Source organism: Euprymna scolopes, chromosome 21 (assembly GCF_053919585.1).
Source record: "Euprymna scolopes isolate OS-2025 chromosome 21, ASM5391958v1, whole genome shotgun sequence".
Lineage (NCBI taxonomy): Eukaryota > Metazoa > Mollusca > Cephalopoda > Sepiida > Sepiolidae > Euprymna > Euprymna scolopes.
The window spans coordinates 54,492,718-54,511,525 of NC_136502.1; the positions used below are offsets into that span (position 1 = coordinate 54,492,718).

At 34.2% G+C, this 18,808-nt stretch overlaps 1 protein-coding gene across 2 annotated transcripts in view; it reads left to right on the forward strand.

The window, feature by feature from the left end:
- Window positions 1-191: 191 nt before the first annotated feature.
- LOC145242365 (uncharacterized) overlaps window positions 192-18,808 on the forward strand; it is a 31,329-nt gene continuing 12,712 nt past the window's right edge. Inside the window, exons 1-4 of one of the 2 annotated variants that reach the window (XM_080105366.1) lie at window positions 390-535; window positions 16,125-16,217; window positions 17,137-17,208; window positions 18,003-18,092. In XM_080105366.1, the coding sequence (XP_079961492.1) occupies window positions 487-535; window positions 16,125-16,217; window positions 17,137-17,208; window positions 18,003-18,092 (304 nt within the window). In that variant the 5' untranslated portion in view covers window positions 390-486. Of the gene's footprint in view, window positions 536-16,124; window positions 16,218-17,136; window positions 17,209-18,002; window positions 18,093-18,808 lie in introns of both variants that reach the window. The other variant, XM_080105367.1, reaches the window with a different exon arrangement.

Genomic DNA, 18,808 nt, shown 5'->3' on the forward strand with positions numbered 1-18,808 from the left:
TAAGGTAACACCGTAGTAATAGGCTATACAAAAACCTAAATTAACCGAAACGAAATTGCTTCAGTCAAAAAAGTACGAAACTATCAATTCATCAAAATTAAATATAACAAAAATTGGGAGGTTAAAGCCATAAATAGATTTTTTAAAAAAATTTTTTTAAAGCAGGGGAAATTTTTTTTTAAAAATAATAACAGAATCTGTGCAAGTATAAAAGCACAATTTTCCTTAGGATATTCACAATAAAACTGGTTGACAACTTACTATTAATTAATATTATTAAAATAATTTAATTCGCGATGATTATTATTTTTTTTACGTTCATAAAGCATTAAAAAAATACTTCGTTTTATTTTTGAGCGTGAACTATATTAAAAAAAACACACAAAAAAAAAACACAACTATATCTAACCAATTTGATTAAATTTTACAATTCTGTACATCCGTACTTGAAAAAGTGTAACGTCAGATTGATACACATTGATAAAGATGGCTGTTCCTTCAATGGTTGACCTTGAGATGTCTGGCACGAAAAAAGGTATTTTAAGTGATATATTTTACACTTTATGTAAATATTGTTCACGTTGTTTTTGTGATAATGTTTCTATTTACTAAATTCAATGAAAAATTATTCTTGAAGGCTTTTAAAATTTTAGTTAAAAATCTCTTTAGGCCTGTCATTTTTTTAATTACGAACCTTAAGGTCATTATATTCTTTTTTAAATAAATTGAAATATTTCAAATAAATTGAGAATTATTTAGGGATCTAATTATAGTTTGCTTATTTTACTCGTTATAATTTTGCTAATTACTTCAACTAAAATAATTGTTTTGGATTATTGGACATTTTGTAGTATAGATAATATTTTTTTTTAATGGTTAAAGATAACATGTAATAAATAAATAAATAAATGTTACCAACTACAAGAGAAGTTAGTTTTTTAGCTACCTTGATAAGTTTTTTGTTGTGTGTTTTAACTTATTTTAAAGCGCTTATTTTATTTGAAACACAAATAGTGCTAAGTCAAAGTTAGAACAAGAAAAATTGTCCGACATTAGGAAGTCGTTTTAATCGAAAAAAAAAAAAGTATGAATTTGTGATTCCTACGTTAGCGATAATATCTAAAATAAGTTTATCCAGACATCGTATAAATGAATGAAAAGGATTTTTTGTATTCTAAAATTAATGATGAGGACCAGGACCAACCCATGGTTGCAATCGAAAATATAGGGATCGTAATTTAAACTCAGCCGTGCCTCGTATGACACCGGTAATTGTAGCACAAATTAATAAATATAGGGAACAATGGTCAATTTTGACGACGTCTCCCAGCGTATTATAAACACCCCAACCTCCCCTATGTTAAGAACGGCTTTCGGAATAAACATCCCCTAACCTCAAAAGCCGTTCTTAACATGGGGAGGTTGGGAGGGTGTTTATTTCAAAAGCCATTCTTAACATGATGTGATTGCGGTGTTTGTACTACGTTGGGGCAGGTCGTAAAAATTGACCGGAACAGTAACACAAAGCATGTACAATTCGATAACTAATTCGGAAGGGGCTGGCTAGGCTCCTTTCACTCTATGGTAAGCTAAATATTTACTCAAACCATTTAAGTCTTCAGCGATTGTGTAATGAAGCCAACAAACGAAAAAACAAAAATGGGTAAAAATCAAATATACAATGAATAAATGTTATTATAGCCAATAATTGTTACTTTTCTACCTACCTGACTCAGTTTTTGTGTATGTTTTTAAAGTAGTTTTAAATACTCTTTTTTACGGCATTGGCTAACAAAAATGGCCGCCTCAACCATTTTTGTTAGATAACACAGCGTAAAAAGTTAATATTTTAGATTAAATAAAGAGCATTTAAAACACACACACAAAAAAATGCTCCAGGTAACTTTTATTGGCTATAGTAACATTTATTTGTTGTATATTTGGTTTTATCCCCTTAGTCGTTTGTTAGCTTAGCTGCTCAATTCCCCTAAATATTTTTTAATAAGTATTTACTCACTCGATAAAAATCGTAAATAAGAAAAATCAGCAAAAGATGCTTTATTCCAAACAAAGTAAAATTTAATTAAATATTTACCGATCTGTATAATTTTATTTTGCTGAAATTAAAATGGCAGTACTTTTTTATGCTCAGCAACTGCCCGACACCAATCAATACTAACCATTCGAAATATTAAAAAAATCGTTAAAAATATGAAAACTGGCATTTACACTTTTGCTGTAAATATTTGCCGATTTTACAGTATTTTTTCTTTTCGGTTATTTTTACATTATTTTACTCTTAAAAGTAGAATTAACGTGAAAGTGTAATATATGTCCTGATACTATATAAACTCTTCTAAACTGGCAATTTTAATTTTTGCCTTAATACTGAGTGCTTCTTTTTTTGGAGGGAGGTGAATTTTTTGCACATTAAAAACTTACCTTATGTCTAACTCGGACCTCCATTTGAATATTTATCAATTTATTTTACCATGCTTTTTTTTTTTTTTCAGTTAATTTTTTATTTACTTTTTAAAATAGAATTAATCTTAAAGTGTAGTAGCTTTTCCATATGATGACTTCTCTAGTGATATGGCTTGAAACAGGGAGAAAGTTGTCCTGTTGCAACTGCTAAGGTCTAGAAGCACTAATGTGCATCCAACCATTCCCAATGCCTTGATGCAATGCTGAAAACATGGCATGCAGCCACTTTAAATAGGAAGCAAGGAGGCATAATGTGAAATCATGTTCACGTGTGAATCACACATGCTCAGAATTAATAAATGGTATCCTAAAGAAAACCATTGTTAAAGATTATAACTCGATGCCAAGAGAGGCTGACGCACAAAATTATTTTTTACACATTCCCATCTTAAGACAAAAAGAAGAAAAAAGAATCAAAGAATATATTTCCTTTTTCTTTTTTCCATTCCAGCACTCTAAAATATAAACCCCCAGAAAAAAATGCCATCAAGTACAGGTACTTAATATAAATGGCCTCCAGGAAACTGGCAGCAACAAGAGATTGTGAAGTATTTAGTTGAGCAGGAAGCTGTAAATGGTACGATTCAAATGCGGGACCACAACTCGAAAGCGAGTTAGATGGCTAACGGCCAGTCGCCTGCTGAACTAAAAGAAACGCATTAATAACAATAAAGGAACTGAGTTGTTCATCTCCTCCCAGTCCTGTAGAGTGCATGATAGTTTCTGGTTAAAAACAAAGTACTCACAGTTCATTCCCTCAGACTAGGGTTGTTGAAAAGTTGTAAGTTCTTCAGAGCTCGGGACATCTTCTTCGTCACTACTGGTGATCTGTCAGTCACTTCCTCATTCCAAGATATCATATCAGGAACATCAGAATCAAGTTGCAGATCATGTTGGTGTGGACTCATTTCGAGCAGTGGCGTCAGTAATCGGTGGTCCACCCCTTACATGTTTATAGCTAACACTTTTGAAGCAAGTAAGCAACTGGGATTCATCCAGCCCCATTTGTCTTAACTGTTTTGAGCCATCCAAGCATGTGTTTGCACCACTATCAGGAAAAATGTCCAGAACAGCAGGTTGGTGTCCAAATGTCAAACTGATGCATTGATTCCACAGATAATGGAAAGGGTATTGTAATATCAATGCACATAGATACTAAAATGCTTTGGATAATCCCAGATTTCAAGGAGCTTCTGCTAAAATAGTAATGTTTTACAAATCAATGCACTTTAATCTTCAAAATACCACTGTTTTGTTTGGAAGTGAATATACTTGCAAATAATTTAATAAATAATAACGTACATTATATATTTTTTAGTTTTAAGCAAATAAAGTGATAAAAGTGTGAACCTCATAAAACCGTGTTTTCAATAAGATTTTGTAACGACCCCCCCTCTCCCCGATTTATAAATGCTTGTATCACATTTGTATTAAGAATTTTTTTATGAAATTTGGAAACTAGCCAGAAGAGAGGTCATTTTTAAGAATTTTGGGTGTCCAAAATACATTTGACCACTCGTTTTTTTGCCATGTTAAAAAACTAATTTCAACATGGCGAGTATGGAAAATTTGGAAAAAAAATTTTCTCCGAACACCCACTGTTAAATAAAACATTTTTTTATTATGTTTATCCATTAAAAGAATAATTGTACATTGTTTTCTATTTTGGCAGGTAGCAATTTAAAAACCTGATATCCAGAAAAAATCGTTTTGAGTTTGAATGTAGACTGTAGTATTAGTAATAGCATCATTAGGGGCAGTGATAGCACAGTTGTAAACCAGACGTTTTCTTTTGTATATTTTTGTTGATTTTTATTCCAGATCGATTTCTTTTAAGTTGAAAATCTGGTTATAAAAAATTCTTGCATGTTTAGTTAGAGCTATTTTATTTTTTAAAATATTGTGTTTTGCTTTGAACAACTGAAGATGTGCATTGAAATGTTTTTGGTTCATGTGTATGAGCAGTACCACCCTTCTATATTTTTTTTTCTAATTTTGTCATTTTTAAAATGTTTTCAGTGGATTATTATCAAATGGAAACTAATCTACCTGATTATAAAAAAAGCAAAATCAATACTTAAATATTTGTAGGAGGTGCTCAGTTAAGAAATAAAAGTGGTAGAAACAGACATGAAATGTAATTAAAAAATCAAAATCATTCAAAATTTGTGAATAATTTGTCAGCTTTAGTAAAAAGTTGTTTCTTTTTATATTTAAATAGGTGGGACAAAAAATATTTGATGCTTTTCCAAACATCACGTTTTCTGTTAGAGTGACGTTACTTGTTTTAAATAACATTTATTTTTGCCCGTTTGTCGTAATTCTTGAAAAAAATAAAAGCTCACTTAATCTTACGTCTAACCCTAGGTACGAGTGACAAGCCTCCTCCTAAAACTTTAGCCCTAACAATGATGCTGTCCGAATGACAAAGCTCCCCACCAAACAAAATTCCTTGGTAAGCTACATATAAGTGTAAAAAAGAAAAGTGCACATAAGTTGGTCAATTGTCCTAAAATGTTAGAATGGTCTCAAAATGATGAATTGTTTTACATTAAATTTATGTGAAACCAACCCCCACTCTAAATTCTAAAATTGTTTTTGTTTTGTTTCTATTAAGTGTTTAGGATGTTCATACATAATTTCTCTTAGCCCTATCATTAACCCAAATTCAGAGTGGCAACCTCCCCCACTTTCTCATAATTGCACAAAGATTCTCTTAAAACCACACATAATCGCCTTTTAGAAAAAAAACGCCCAGGATTTATCTGCCATAGAAAAAAATGGCTTAACTGCCCTAAAACGCTGGAATATTAAAAATGGGAAATCATATTACATTAAATTTTAAAATAATTTTTGTTTATCTTTCATTAAAGTTTTTCAAGGTGTTCACACGTAATTAACTAAAGGTAGAATCTCATATTTTGAAGAGGTGGTTAGATTGGGAGGGGTAATGAAGGTATTAATCTACAATGATACCAAAGAAATATTGCAATTCATCTTTAAACAGTCTTAGATTTAGATTTCATTTTTTCTTTTTTTTTTTTACATAAAAATTCAACTTTGAGTTATCTAACTTCTTTTCTTTTAATGGATAATGGCATTTTTAAGGAATTGCAGCATATTTATGTGCATTTACTGCAGATTATTTGGAAACTATTAATTTCTGAAGATTTTCAGTAGCACATTCTGATTCCTTGCACAAAAATAAACTTAAACTTATATAGAAAATTTAGTGAATTAGTTAAGTGACAACAAAAAAATGCAGTGAATGCAGAATTGAATTCTCCATATTCTTATAACGCATTGAAAGTTATATTTTCAGCATCAATTTTTAGTCCGACAGGTTAAACAAATGTATTTAGCACCAGACTGACAGCAGACTACTATGTGTTCAACACTCCACGACAGTGTACTGCATATCTGTCCCCATGCGACATACAACTACCATAAATTGAAAAAGAACATAGTGGGAGGACATGATGTGAATCACACTTGTTTAAATTTAACAATTGGAATAGTAAACAAAATCCCATGTGTTGATCTGAACCCAGGCACCATGACAGGTAGTTGTTGGCTAATATGAAGCGTCCTCTGCATGTGCTCGATAATAAACCCAAGTGTTTGACACAGCAAATTGATTGTTGCTCCTGTGGGAAAGTTGATTTCAAATATTCAGGCTTGTTCTGAGAAAGAGTTATATGCTGGCAGGCATTCAAACTGGGAAGATGCCAACCTGGAAAATAATTCAATCTAGTAGAGAAATTATCCTGACGGAAACCTGTTGGAAAATATGATGACTTCACTATTAATGTGGCTTAAAACAGGGAGAAAGTTGCAACAGGTTGTCTTGTTAGAACCTCTAAGGTCTAGAAGTACTAATGTGCATCCAACCACTCCCACTACCTGAATGCAATGCTGAAAATATCCCGATGCAGCCACTTTAAATAGGAAGCAAGGAGGCATAACGTGAAATGATGTTCACACGTGAATCATGCATGCTCAGAATCAAAACCATTGTTGAAGATTATAACTCAGATGCCAAGAGAAGCAGGCGCACAAAATTATTTCTTACATCCAATTCTATATTTTATATTTTTGTCCTCAGTCAGTTTGACAAAGTTGGATTTATTGCTTCTTTACTTATCCACACCAGTTCCTGTTTTGAAAGATATAGAAAGTAAATAGTGTTAGCAAATATGGCAATCCGATCAAGTTATATTCCCTGCTTCCTTGTTTAGTTTTATTTTTTATAAAAAAAGATAATTTTTTTTTTTTTTTTTACAATTCCAAAATTGTAGGGCAAAAGTATATTGTTCCTAAATATAATAAATAATATCAGTACGGATCCGACCATGGAAGATCAGATAATAAATAAAGGTAGATTTATAAGACCAACAAATCCAACCTTCGGGGCCTGTGGCGCAGTGGATAAAGACATTGAATCTCTACAGTTCCAGTTGAGAATTGTCTGAAGATAGTGCTTTCAATCCCACCCAAAGTCGGCCAGAGGCTTACTTGGCCAAAACGCAGTGAGACGATAACAACTATGGATGGCAGTAATTGCTGAGTATGCAGTTAGGAGATTCAGAGTTTATATCCTGCCGTGGTTACCACCTGAAGAATAGAGGAATAGTTGGCCGAAACGTTGTGACACAGCAACTAAGAAAGATAATAGTCTGCAATAAATAAATTAATAAATAATACTCATCTGAATAATGAATTCCAATTAAATAATATATACCATTCGACCCTAAAAGATCAGATAATAAATAAACGTGGATTTATGAGACAAAAAAATCCAACTTTGATCGTCCTTTGGGGCCTGTGGCGCAGTGGATGGAGACGTTGAATCTCTATGGTTCCAGGTAAGAAGTGTCTGAGGATAGCACTTTCAGATGCAAACATGAGCAGGCAAGGTTTTCAAATTCATACTTTGGAATGTATAAAGTATTTTGTTCTTTGATTAGTTTGAGAAAGAAAAATCAATAACAAATATATTGATGCGTTTAAAGGAAAAAAATTGCTAAACATACATCCATAAATGAAAAAAAGGGTCAATTGGAGTTCAAAGACTCCCCCCCCCCCCAAAAAAAAAAAAAATCCAATATGAAAGCGTCAAATTTGGGTCTCCATCAGTTTCTTCTGGATTGACTTCCACTCTGTAAGCAAAACGATAATAAACCTGAAGTGTTCAATTTTTGGACTTTTAATATAGGGAGATATTTATTTTAAGAAGTTAACAGGGAGGAAGATATTACACATTTATTTTTTGATAAACAAATGAAACCTAATGTTCTTATTTGTTAAAACAAAATGTCTGCATTTTTATTTTATATGAAAAACTTTCTTTTAACAATTGCAGGTATCATGTCTAAATAAAAAGATTTATTTTTAAGATAAGAATGGAGGGGGGTATAAAATATCATTTTTTGGTACATTTTTATGTACTAAAATATTGTGTCCCAAGCAAAGATTCTATTTTTCAGGGTATGTACTCTCTTAGCATCCTAAATTTTTGTTTTCCAATTACTTTATTCTCTCTGATTACCTGATTTGTATTTAAATTATTTTAATTGTAATAAATATATAGAGTATACTCTCTGTCCTTAGTTAGTGTAATCATTTTGTCAGTATATTTGTTGTTGTCCTTGGACAATGTAAGAGACATCCTTTCAGACTAAAGTAATGTTTATTTTTGTCTCAGTCCAGAGTATTCCTTTTTGGAGGCAGCTGGGTTTTTTCTATGTTAGAAACTGATCTTAGAAATTTATAAAATAATTTTTTTTATTAAAAAAAATTTACAAACATGAGAATGATGGTAATTTGCAAACGAGAATTTAGGACACTATTTGCATACGACACGTTTCAAGACTCCAAGCATAGTTTTGGGACACAATTGCCATTTTAGGTCAATTTTCAAAACAGATAATGTATAAGTGTTATACCATTTTTCTAAACCAAAATTTCACGAGGAATCCAATAAAACAAAAACGAATACAAAATTTTGATGGGAAACCATGTTTTCAAGCAATTCTTTCATGACGGCCGGAATCGCACTTCCCGTTTTTTTGTTCCAAGGACCGTATCCTGCAGATTGCGAAACTATTTAAGAAAATTACTCAAAACCTATCAATCATAAGTGTTAGGCCATCTTTCTTAACCAGAATTTTGTGAGGAATCCAAAAATAAGGGAGAGAATACCAGATCTTGATGAGAAATTGCCTTTTTTGGCCAGGCTATGGTAACAACCCATCCGAATTTTGGGATACTGGAAGTTTTCAACAATACATAACGAAAAGGGTTCTTAACCTCTCATTAAGACATCTTTTTATTGAAGAATGATGGGTAATGGATACATAAGATTCCCAGTTTAAGTTTAGAAATGTCTGAAATGAACAGAAGACAACATAACAAGAGTATACTAGTACTGATGCAAAAATCTGTTATCAAAAGGAAGATAGTTTAAGACCAAGTGCTCGGTTGTACAGTTCCATAATGTTTTTGGAGCGAGCAGCTCGTTTTGCATCCAACAGATTTTCCCCCAGCTCATCAATATGTTTCGCACTCACAGGGCTGTACTTTTCCTCCCCTAACCATTTCACAATTAGTTTTTCTCCGAGTTTTGAAAATTTACACCGATTTTCCTCCGGTACCTCTGCTAGACTGCAAATTTTAGCGGGGTACCAAGTGTTACCGTACAACGCCCAAAGGATTTCCCCTGGAGCATGATCATTGTCACACTGTCCCTCCTCATCCTCGCTTTCAAACTCTGATTCATCGTCAGTGTGGCCATTGTCGTCGTCATCATGAATGCGATCGTTTTCATCATCGCTGTCATCGTCATCATCATTCTGCTCATCTATTTCGATGTATTGAATAGACTTTGGTTTTGTTACCTTTGAGTTGAGAAAAACATTCTGTTGTTTACACTTGCCACATGGTTTGTCACTAATACAGTCTGTACAGGTGAACTGGTTTAGAATTATTCGGTCATCCCTAAGTTTGAGGCTGTGCAGACTCATGATACCTGGAATTTTACAATGCTCTCTGGAGCCACTAGCGAGTTTTCTGAAATGCCCAAATTTCTCAAACGTTTCTTTGTTGACGGTTTCATTGCACTGGTGATCACGCGATGGACATTGTCCAAATTCTTAATACCTTGATCATACTTCATGACACCACGAATAAAAGCACATTTGACAATAGAACCAATGCTGTCAGATGTACTTTTTCCTTCATGAGACTCGAAGAAGTTGAAGGAAGCAGATGTAATATCGAAAACTTTTGGTGCATGAATAAGATCGGCTGCAGCAAACCCAGATTTGAATTGGGCACCACAGCCATCACTGAATTGTACCCATTTTTTGATAGGTCGTTTCAGATGTTCACGAATAACTTCAAACATGCGTTTCTCAAACTGTTGAATTTGTTGGTGTGAGTGATCCTTGTCATCGCTGATGAAAGTGATGGCTGCTTTCCGAATTTCCCCATCATCTGAAAGGAACTCCAGACAAATAGGGTACATTGCCACTGTCATTTTGTTGGTGGAGTAGATGAGTGAAGTGGGATTCTCGTTATACTGAATATCTAAGTTCATCTGATAGTCTTCTATTGATATTACAGTATCCATTGTCAAGTTTTTGCGTGCCTTCTCATGAGCGTTCCACTGTTGATGTGAAGGCGTAATGATTTGCACATGTCAGTCAGTTTTGAGAACGCACTTTGCATAGTCAGTGTTTCAGGAAACAAATTGAACACAGATTTTTCAATGGACACAAGTTTACCCTTCACCTCTTTCTGAAAGGTTCGCATGTCAGACCGCCATTGTGAAAGTGTTATCTCTTTTGCTTTGACAGCATTTGGCAGTGATAGTTTTATTTTGTTTGGACATTCTTTACAATCACCTTTAACACATAACACTTTTCACGTCAAAGGAGTGGCAGCAACTACATCTTCGTGAATGCACATTGTTTCACTGACCAAGTCGCGACACGAGGTTGGAAGGCGTTGCTCACACTTGGATTTCCCCAGCATCTTGTTTATAGCGGTAACAATTCGTCTAGCGTTGGCATGAACAGGGCATGTATTCCTCTCAAGATCCCGTGTGGTTGGAGTCACTGCATTCTGAGGGAACTCTCTTTTGATGGTGGATATGGCGTATGGACACTCGGGGTGTTCTCGTTTGAATGCAGCTGCAATTTCATTTCGGGAATGCAGCAAAATGTACTTCGGTAGTCTGAACCCATAACGCACTGACACCTGTTCTTGGCCTGGAACAGATCTACTGTTGCATTCATTGAGAACAAATTTACTTATCAGTTCTGGCCAATGAGTGGCTTTGATGGCATTGTTCTTCATCTGGCGCTGATACAATGATTTTTCGTCTTTTTCAGCAATAGCATACAAAACTTTCCTTGCAAAGCGCCAGGTACATGATGTTGCCGAGGCCAGATGGTCGATATCCTTATGGTTGTCTCTGGTGAGCCCACACTCCTTCTTGGCCACCCTGACAACGTACATGGTGCCAATGTTCTTAATCTCCTGAGACACATTTCGTCGACTTGTGACCATTTCCTTAGCGATGGAGGCAGCTTTGGTTGAGATTGTTATGCTCTGAGGTATGTACTCTGGTGGAATGACAACAGAGTAATCATTAAGAAGCTGCTCTACCAGAACATTGTCGAGCAACAGTCCAAACCAATATCTCAGCAAAGTTTTTGATTCAGTCTCATTCATGTTGGGAAGTCTGTTGAGAAGTTTATCAACACGATAACGAACTTGTCGGATACTAAGGTCTCCGCTCTTGATTTGAATCTTCTGCAGTTCAATTTGCAAGGGGCCATGAAGGGTGGACAGGTTGACCAAATAGATCATCTTTAGACTGTCCATACTGTTGGTTGGCAGAAGACCCTGCAGCACAGTCCGATGTCTGTAATACTTTTTACGTAGGGCTTCGTCAGATGGTTGCAGTGGTGCTTCTGTATTCTGCTCGTCATCAACATCGGATGCAGGAGGACTAGAATTCAACTCTTCCTCACTTGCAGAACTATCAGAGTCTCTCTCCTCCTGTTCAGTATTTGCCCCCTTCCTCTTCTGCCAAGTTGCTAATTGCAGCAAGCGACGAACTGTTGACACTCTTTCGGTTTTGCGTCGCTTTCGTTGTTGCTCAGTCTTCCGGCGTGATCGCATTCTTGGTGTCATCGCTGCTGCTTTTAAAGGTGGTCTGCCACGTTTTCCAGATGTTGAAGTCGTTGGTTTTTCCTCATTTAAGGGTGTTGATGCATTTGATGGAAGTTTTGTTGGAGGTGGAGATGGTGGATTTGCTGTTGCTGCCTTCTCACGATGTTTATGTACTGCATCTTCGTGGTATTTCACTTTCTCCTCCTTCGTCAAATTGGAGTATCCTGTTGTTGTAGATCCCTTCTTTCGCCCTCTCTTTTTTTCAAAAACCATAGTTGTTACTAGAGAGGGTCGCTATGTGAATTATTCTGAAAAAAGAAAAAGTATTAATCAGAATGACATAGCCATCATGACTATTTACATATTTACATACAGTTAAAAGGACTACGTTTTTAGGTCAGAACTGTTTCTCCTCACTACTGATACAACACACATACAAGTGAAGATCTCACACAACTTCCTTCATGTTAAGGGGAGGATTTTTCACACCTGCTCCACGTGAAAACCTTCTTTTCAGTTCACCCATAACACTTGAATAATTCATGAGGGTATTCCTTGACTTCAAACAATACGATGGAGCTGTGAAATGTTACTTCTATACATCCAACCTATACTGCCTACCATGACATATAAATCATTCACAAGGGAAACCCTCAAAGCAAAAATGAAGGGTTAGTCACTTAGTTTTCAACCCTGTTGGAGGGAATAGTTGTGGAAACCTATCAGAAGTGATATGACCACTTTGTTAGCACATAATTTGGTATCAACTGTGAAAAATACTGCTGGGGGTCAAATTTGGAGAAAAAAAATATTACTGTAAAAAAAAATGTACGTCTTCAATTTGGCCAAAATCAAAAATTCCTGATATACAAGTTGTTCAGATTGATATTAGTGACAAGTTGTATAGAAGGGATTTTTGATTTTTCGAAAATTGAAGGCAGGTTTTTTTTTTTTTTTACAGAAAAAATTATTTTCGGCTTCACTTTTCACCCGGTCAAACAAAACGTGCAATATTTTGGAAACCGCTAGCCGGTTGCTGCTGTTCTAAAGCTTAAATGAAAGCTAACTGATCAAGGTTACTGAGAAATGACCATAGGGACAGTGTTTGCTTCGTTTGTCATCATTTTAGAGGGATCTTTGCCAAAAAGACACATTTTTTTACCAAAATCGGGAAAAAATTGTCACAGCCTGTAATTGAGGAGAATGGGTAAAATTCGAAGAGAGTTCTATGAGCAGCGTTTTTTTTGCACAAATGCAATTTTATACTATTGTTGAACGAAAATGATTATTTACTTCCCTTAGTTTCATGTCTAAAAGTGATTTTTGGCTCTTCTTTGTGGTGAGGTAACAAAAATTGTCACTAAAATATCTCCATTTTAGGCCTTTTTTCAGTTATATCGTTTTTTTTTCCGGTTGAAAACAGGTATATTAACCATATAAACCTATGATTTTCTGAAAGACAATTTAGTTTTGCCTCACATATCACAAGAATAGCTTTGTAGATCATTGTGTGACTGATCAGTGATTTTTGACTTCAATTGTCCCAAAACTATGCTTGGAGACTTAAAACATGTCATATTTAGTTCCCCGCTTTTTTACCTTATAATAATTTTTTCTTTAATTTAGACACAATATCTGTGATTGTTTCAGGTTTGTTCTTAGTTCTTAAAATTAATCTTTCCATATATTTAAAATGGAAAAACCAAGCACATAAGTTTTATGTTTGTTTACAGTGTATGAAAGTAGGAAGAAATCATTGACTCGAATTCATCTCTTTCATATTCGATTTTGTTTCCTGGTGATTTGTCTGAAGAAAAAAGTCCTTTTTCATCAAAACTTTTTTGCTACCTCCATATCTTTGGCTATTAGACATATATTAGAGATATGTGTCCCAATTATGATCAGTTGCATGAATTTTCTTCTAGTTAAATTGGAGCCTATATTTTCCTATTTTATTTCGCTAGGATTAAATATGACATTATGCCAAAGCTATAATTATTTTGTTATACTAATGTTTTGAACTTTTTTTATGAGAAAGTCCAAATAGATCAGTTGGTTGAATCTCAGACTAAAGATATCAAGGTTTCGTTTTTGATTTTTAACTGTGGCATCCATTTTATTTGGAATTCATACCATAAATCCTTTCCTTTTCTAGTTTAGATCTTATATCCTGAAATGAGACAAATTCCATTTATTTTTGACATTTAAAAAATTGTGACTGATGGACCATGAGATGGATAAAATCTCTTTATATAAGACTAGCCTTGCTGCCTGGCATTGTCTGGGTGTGTTGAAATGTGTGTAGGGGGGGGGGGTGAGCAACCAAAGCCCTAGAGAAAATAAAGAAAAATGAATTAAAACAACTCAAAATAGCAGCAAGTACACATGCAAGTGCGAAAAAAAAAGCTGCGCGTTCATGATGCCTCTCTGGTGCTGCATGTGAGATGACACCACCAAAAAATAGTAAATAAATGATAAATGTGAGAAGCATGAGGGGGGGGGGGGCCAACGTTTCAAAAAAATCTAATGGATGGAACAAAAGTTATTGGGTAAAAAGTGTAAATTTTTTGGAATTTTGAGGCATTTGTGACCTCTTGGACCTCCTGGGAATGCTGAATCCCAGTAAAAATGGATAAACGGTGCAGTTTCATGCCTTAAGACATGTATATTTGAATTCAGCACCATGGAAAACCATTATGTAGACATACATATCAAGTTTTTGAGTAATATGAAAAAAGACCTCCAAAAAGGTATTTTTTTTTTTTTTTTTTTTTTTTTTTTTTTTAGCCCTAAAGTTTCCAGAGGGATACAAACCAGAATTTTGCCAGGGTCACCCATACTGAATTTATGTTATGAACAATGTCCTCCACATTTTGGCCAAGTTTCAGAAAAAGCTAATGGATGGATCAAATACTTTGGAGCAAAAAGTGTCATTTTTGACCATTTTAGGGCATTTTTTACCTCTTTTGAGCCGTTTAGGATGCAACAGGAATTTTTACAGTTATCTGGCAATCATCCAAAATAACGGACACACGAGCACCACTGAAAACATAGGTCCCTCTCCAATAAATTGGGAGACCAAAATTAGGAGTAGTAGGCAGGCTTGAACCTGTAATACGAAAGAGGAAAAGGTGAAAAAAAGCAAATGGTCTTATCAATGCGCCCACCCTGATTGTGACATCACAGCGTTTGAAATAATCTGTTTATGCACCCTTTTCTCTTCCCTGCAACCTCTCTCCCACAGAAGAGATGTCGTGAGCCTGTCTTTGTTTTATCGTTATTTCCATGGCAGGTGCTCGTCTGAGCTCCAATCCCTCGTCTCCCTTGCCAATCTTTCACGGCTGAAACTACTATCAATAATTTTCCCCACTCTTTATCTGTGCCTAAATCCAAACGTAGATTCTATGAGCAAAGCTTCTTTCTTAGAACTGCACGCCAGTGGAACTCTCTGCCGCTTGCCTGTTTCCCACCTGACTACAACTTGGACATCTTCAAGTCCAACATAAACAAACTCCTGACAAACCGCCCCCTTAAGTAAGACACTCTATCAAAACCCCCAATACTAATGATTACTACAATACTATCTCATTGATTACTGTACACGCAATAACCCTTATCCCTGAGTGGCCTTCAGGCCTTGATAAGTGGTGACCCCTATGTAAAAAAAAAGAAAAAAAAAACACATTGTTCATGCGAAGCTTGAATGACTTGCAAAAATGTTGACGGTAAAAATTGAATCCTCCTTGCAGATAATAGTCAAAGAATGAATCTTTTTAGTCAATTTTTCGATATCCTAGACATCGATCTTTGAAATGATACTAATTTTGTCACATTCCGACACGTCTGTCGGAAGGTTTTGCAAGACATACAAACACACACACACATTTTGCCTTTTATATATTAGAAGATGTTTTGTTTCATATTAATGGTGAGAAATAAGTTAACTACTTTGAACAACTAACACAGGCATAATGGTTAACAATTTATCGTTTTTGATGATGTACAGCGCAATAAGTCAATTGATTTTGTTTCCTATAAATTGGTATTATGTCTCATTGCACACAATTGCTAATTAACATTTAGCCATTCTGTTAACTAATAGCAGGAGTTCAAAATATGTATGTTTAACTTCAGGAACAGGTCTTTAAAAAAATGAACTTTTTAGTTACCATCTTTCTTTTTAGTAACTGCTTTTATACAGTACAAACCCTGATTGGCCAGTTCTGATAGGTCAGTAAATAAATAGTTCTGTTGCCATGTTGAATTATAAATTCTCTTGTGAACCACATTTGATAGAGAAGAGTAAAATAATATTAATAGAAACAGTAGATGTCAGTAATGGAACAATGGAAAACAAATGTCTGTGGTTAAAAAGTGTTTAAACCACAAGTGAAAATAAAGTTAATAAAACATGGTAAAAACTGGAACAGCTGATGACACTGATATATTGATGTTTCCAGATGCTCAAAACAATGATGAATCAGCATCAAATAATAAGGGTGAAAAAGCTAACAAATTTCCTGGCCCTTGCAAAGATGCGACTAGAAGTCAAGGTAGGTGACTTCTTATAAAAATAAAGATTTTATCCAATATGTCTGTCACAGGTTTTTAAAAATAATAAATACATTGCAAAATTTGTTTAATTTCAAAATATCAGAGATCTTAATTACTTTTAGAAATAGAGAATAATAAATTCCTAACAAATAAAACGGAGGCCATGACCGGAAATTAAAATCTTCAGTCTAAGGCTCTTTTGACTTTCTTGTAAATAGAGTCTAAAGCATTTCCTTAAAAAGTAATTATAGCTTTGGGATTTATGATTTAAACAATCATAAAAATAAATATTATCAATGTATTTTGCTTTAATTACATATTACATAGTTTTCTCAGTTATATCATTCTCCCAGTTTAGCAAAAATTTCCTCAATTTTTCAATTTAGATTCAAACTTATTTTTTCCCTTCCTCACAACAGAAAAAAATATCCATGTTCATGTGATTTTTTTTGAATTGAAGTTTAATTAACAATCTTAGTTTATGTTTAAATGCACGTGGCAATAAAATAACTAGATGCAAATGGCCAATATCCACAACAAAATTTGCAGTCACATGTCTTCACAGTTTTGTCAAGTTTATGGCACTAATGAAACATTCTTAAACTAATTAGACTCCTCCATTTAGTTTCCAGTGTTTAGTGAGTCATGGTATATCTTATTCTCATCTAGGCTCATGCTCTTATAGTCTGTTTTGCAATCTTATCTGAGACATTTCCTTTTAATATGTCTTATTTTTTCACACTTCAATACATCAATTGAGAATATGAATCAGTTCTATGGTATGTATTCCTCTTAGTTTTTCTTTTCATCTGGGTTTCATTTACAATAATGGCAGTTCATTAGCTGCTATTATTACATCTAAAACACGATTGATCACTCCTCATTCCGTCTCTAAATTTGAACTTTTAATGTTTGTAGATGCTCAAAACAATGATGAACTAGGATTGAATAATCTTCCTGATCCATGCCGATTTGCAACTGGATGTCAGGGTAGGTAACTTTTCTTAAATTTACATTCAAATAACCATAATAAATATCTCTTTTCTTATATTCTCGGGCACAAAAGAAAATAAATATCTGTTTCTGTGTTCCTGTCATCTCGGGAGATATCTATAGTGGAGAGGTGGGATTTTGCTGATTGAAGTACTTGTAAAATGCACTAGAATACAACACTGCAGTAATGGGGCAAGGGTTGGAACTTGGTAGACAATGTTTGATTTATTAGTTTTAATTATTAAGTTTTATTTTGTGCTGATTGCCACATCTATGTTAGTCTGCCAGAGGAGTTTGCTTCCTATACTTATATTCTCTTGTAAGATCCATAAGAAAGTCAAGAATGAATTGTGCAAGTGTCTGTTTAGATTACTTCAGTTCTGAGAGGATTAGTGGAAGATGAATATCATTTTAATGACTATTGATAACACTTATTAAAACATCTTATAAACAACCTGTATTCTATAGTACAATAATTTAAATCACTAAAGAGTTTTAAAAAAAAACGTTGAAATCATCCAGCTTAGGAGTAGTTAACTCTTTCTTGATAGTAATTTTACTCAAATAACCAATGGTGTGGTATATCTTACCTTAATCTAGTGGCACGTTCTTAGTCTTTTTACAATTATCAAAGTTCCTTTATATGTTTTATTTTTTTTTTTCATACTTCAATCTTTCATGCACAGTAATGACAATTCATTAGGTGCTATGACAATTTCTCACTGGATTGTATTCCTTTCCTTTGATCACTCCTTATTCCATCTCTAATTTTGAACTTTTGATGTTTTTAGATGCTCAAAACAATGATGAACTGGGATCAAATAATGAAGAAAATCTCAACAATCTTCCTGATCCTTACCAAGATGCAACTGGGTGTCAAGGTAGATAATTTTCCTTAAATTTACATTGAAATTAACATGATAAATGCCACTCTTCTTTCACCTTTCATCACAGCAGGAAAAAAAGATCTGTTGATGTTATTTTGTTATCCTTTTCAAATTACAGTTCCATTTACAAATTAAGTTTATTGTTGACAACACATAGTAATAAAGTGATTACTATGGTTGTATAACTTGTATGGATACCAAAACCTTCTCCCCCGGCAATCTTACTGTTGTTTAAAGTTAGCAGAAGGGAAAAAAAAGTGAAATAGATCAAACGAACAGAAGTTTTACCGCGTGTGTGTCAGGCAAGGTTGGGTGAAAGAGAGAAAGAGAAATCAAGATGGCACCCATAGTTTTAAAAGGTGTGCTCTAGTGGAAGTCACGCGAAATCACACAAAATCACATGGGAGACATGTGTAAAAGAAGTTGACAGGTTAGGTCGGGGAAAGGTAAAGAGACGAAGGTTACTAGCAGTGGTGATCTCGAACCCGGCGGTTGTTGGCTTGCAAAGACGAATTCCTTTTTCTTTTTTTATTTCTTTAATCTTGTTGTCCTTAACCAAGAACACTTCACTTACTCAAAAAGCTAAAATTCACAAAAACAATTTAATTTCATTATTTTATAAAGTATTTATGCTAGAAGATCACCTTAGTTTTTAATTAACTCATCAGAAACATCTGTTGTGTTTGCAAATATAAAATTGTGTATATTTT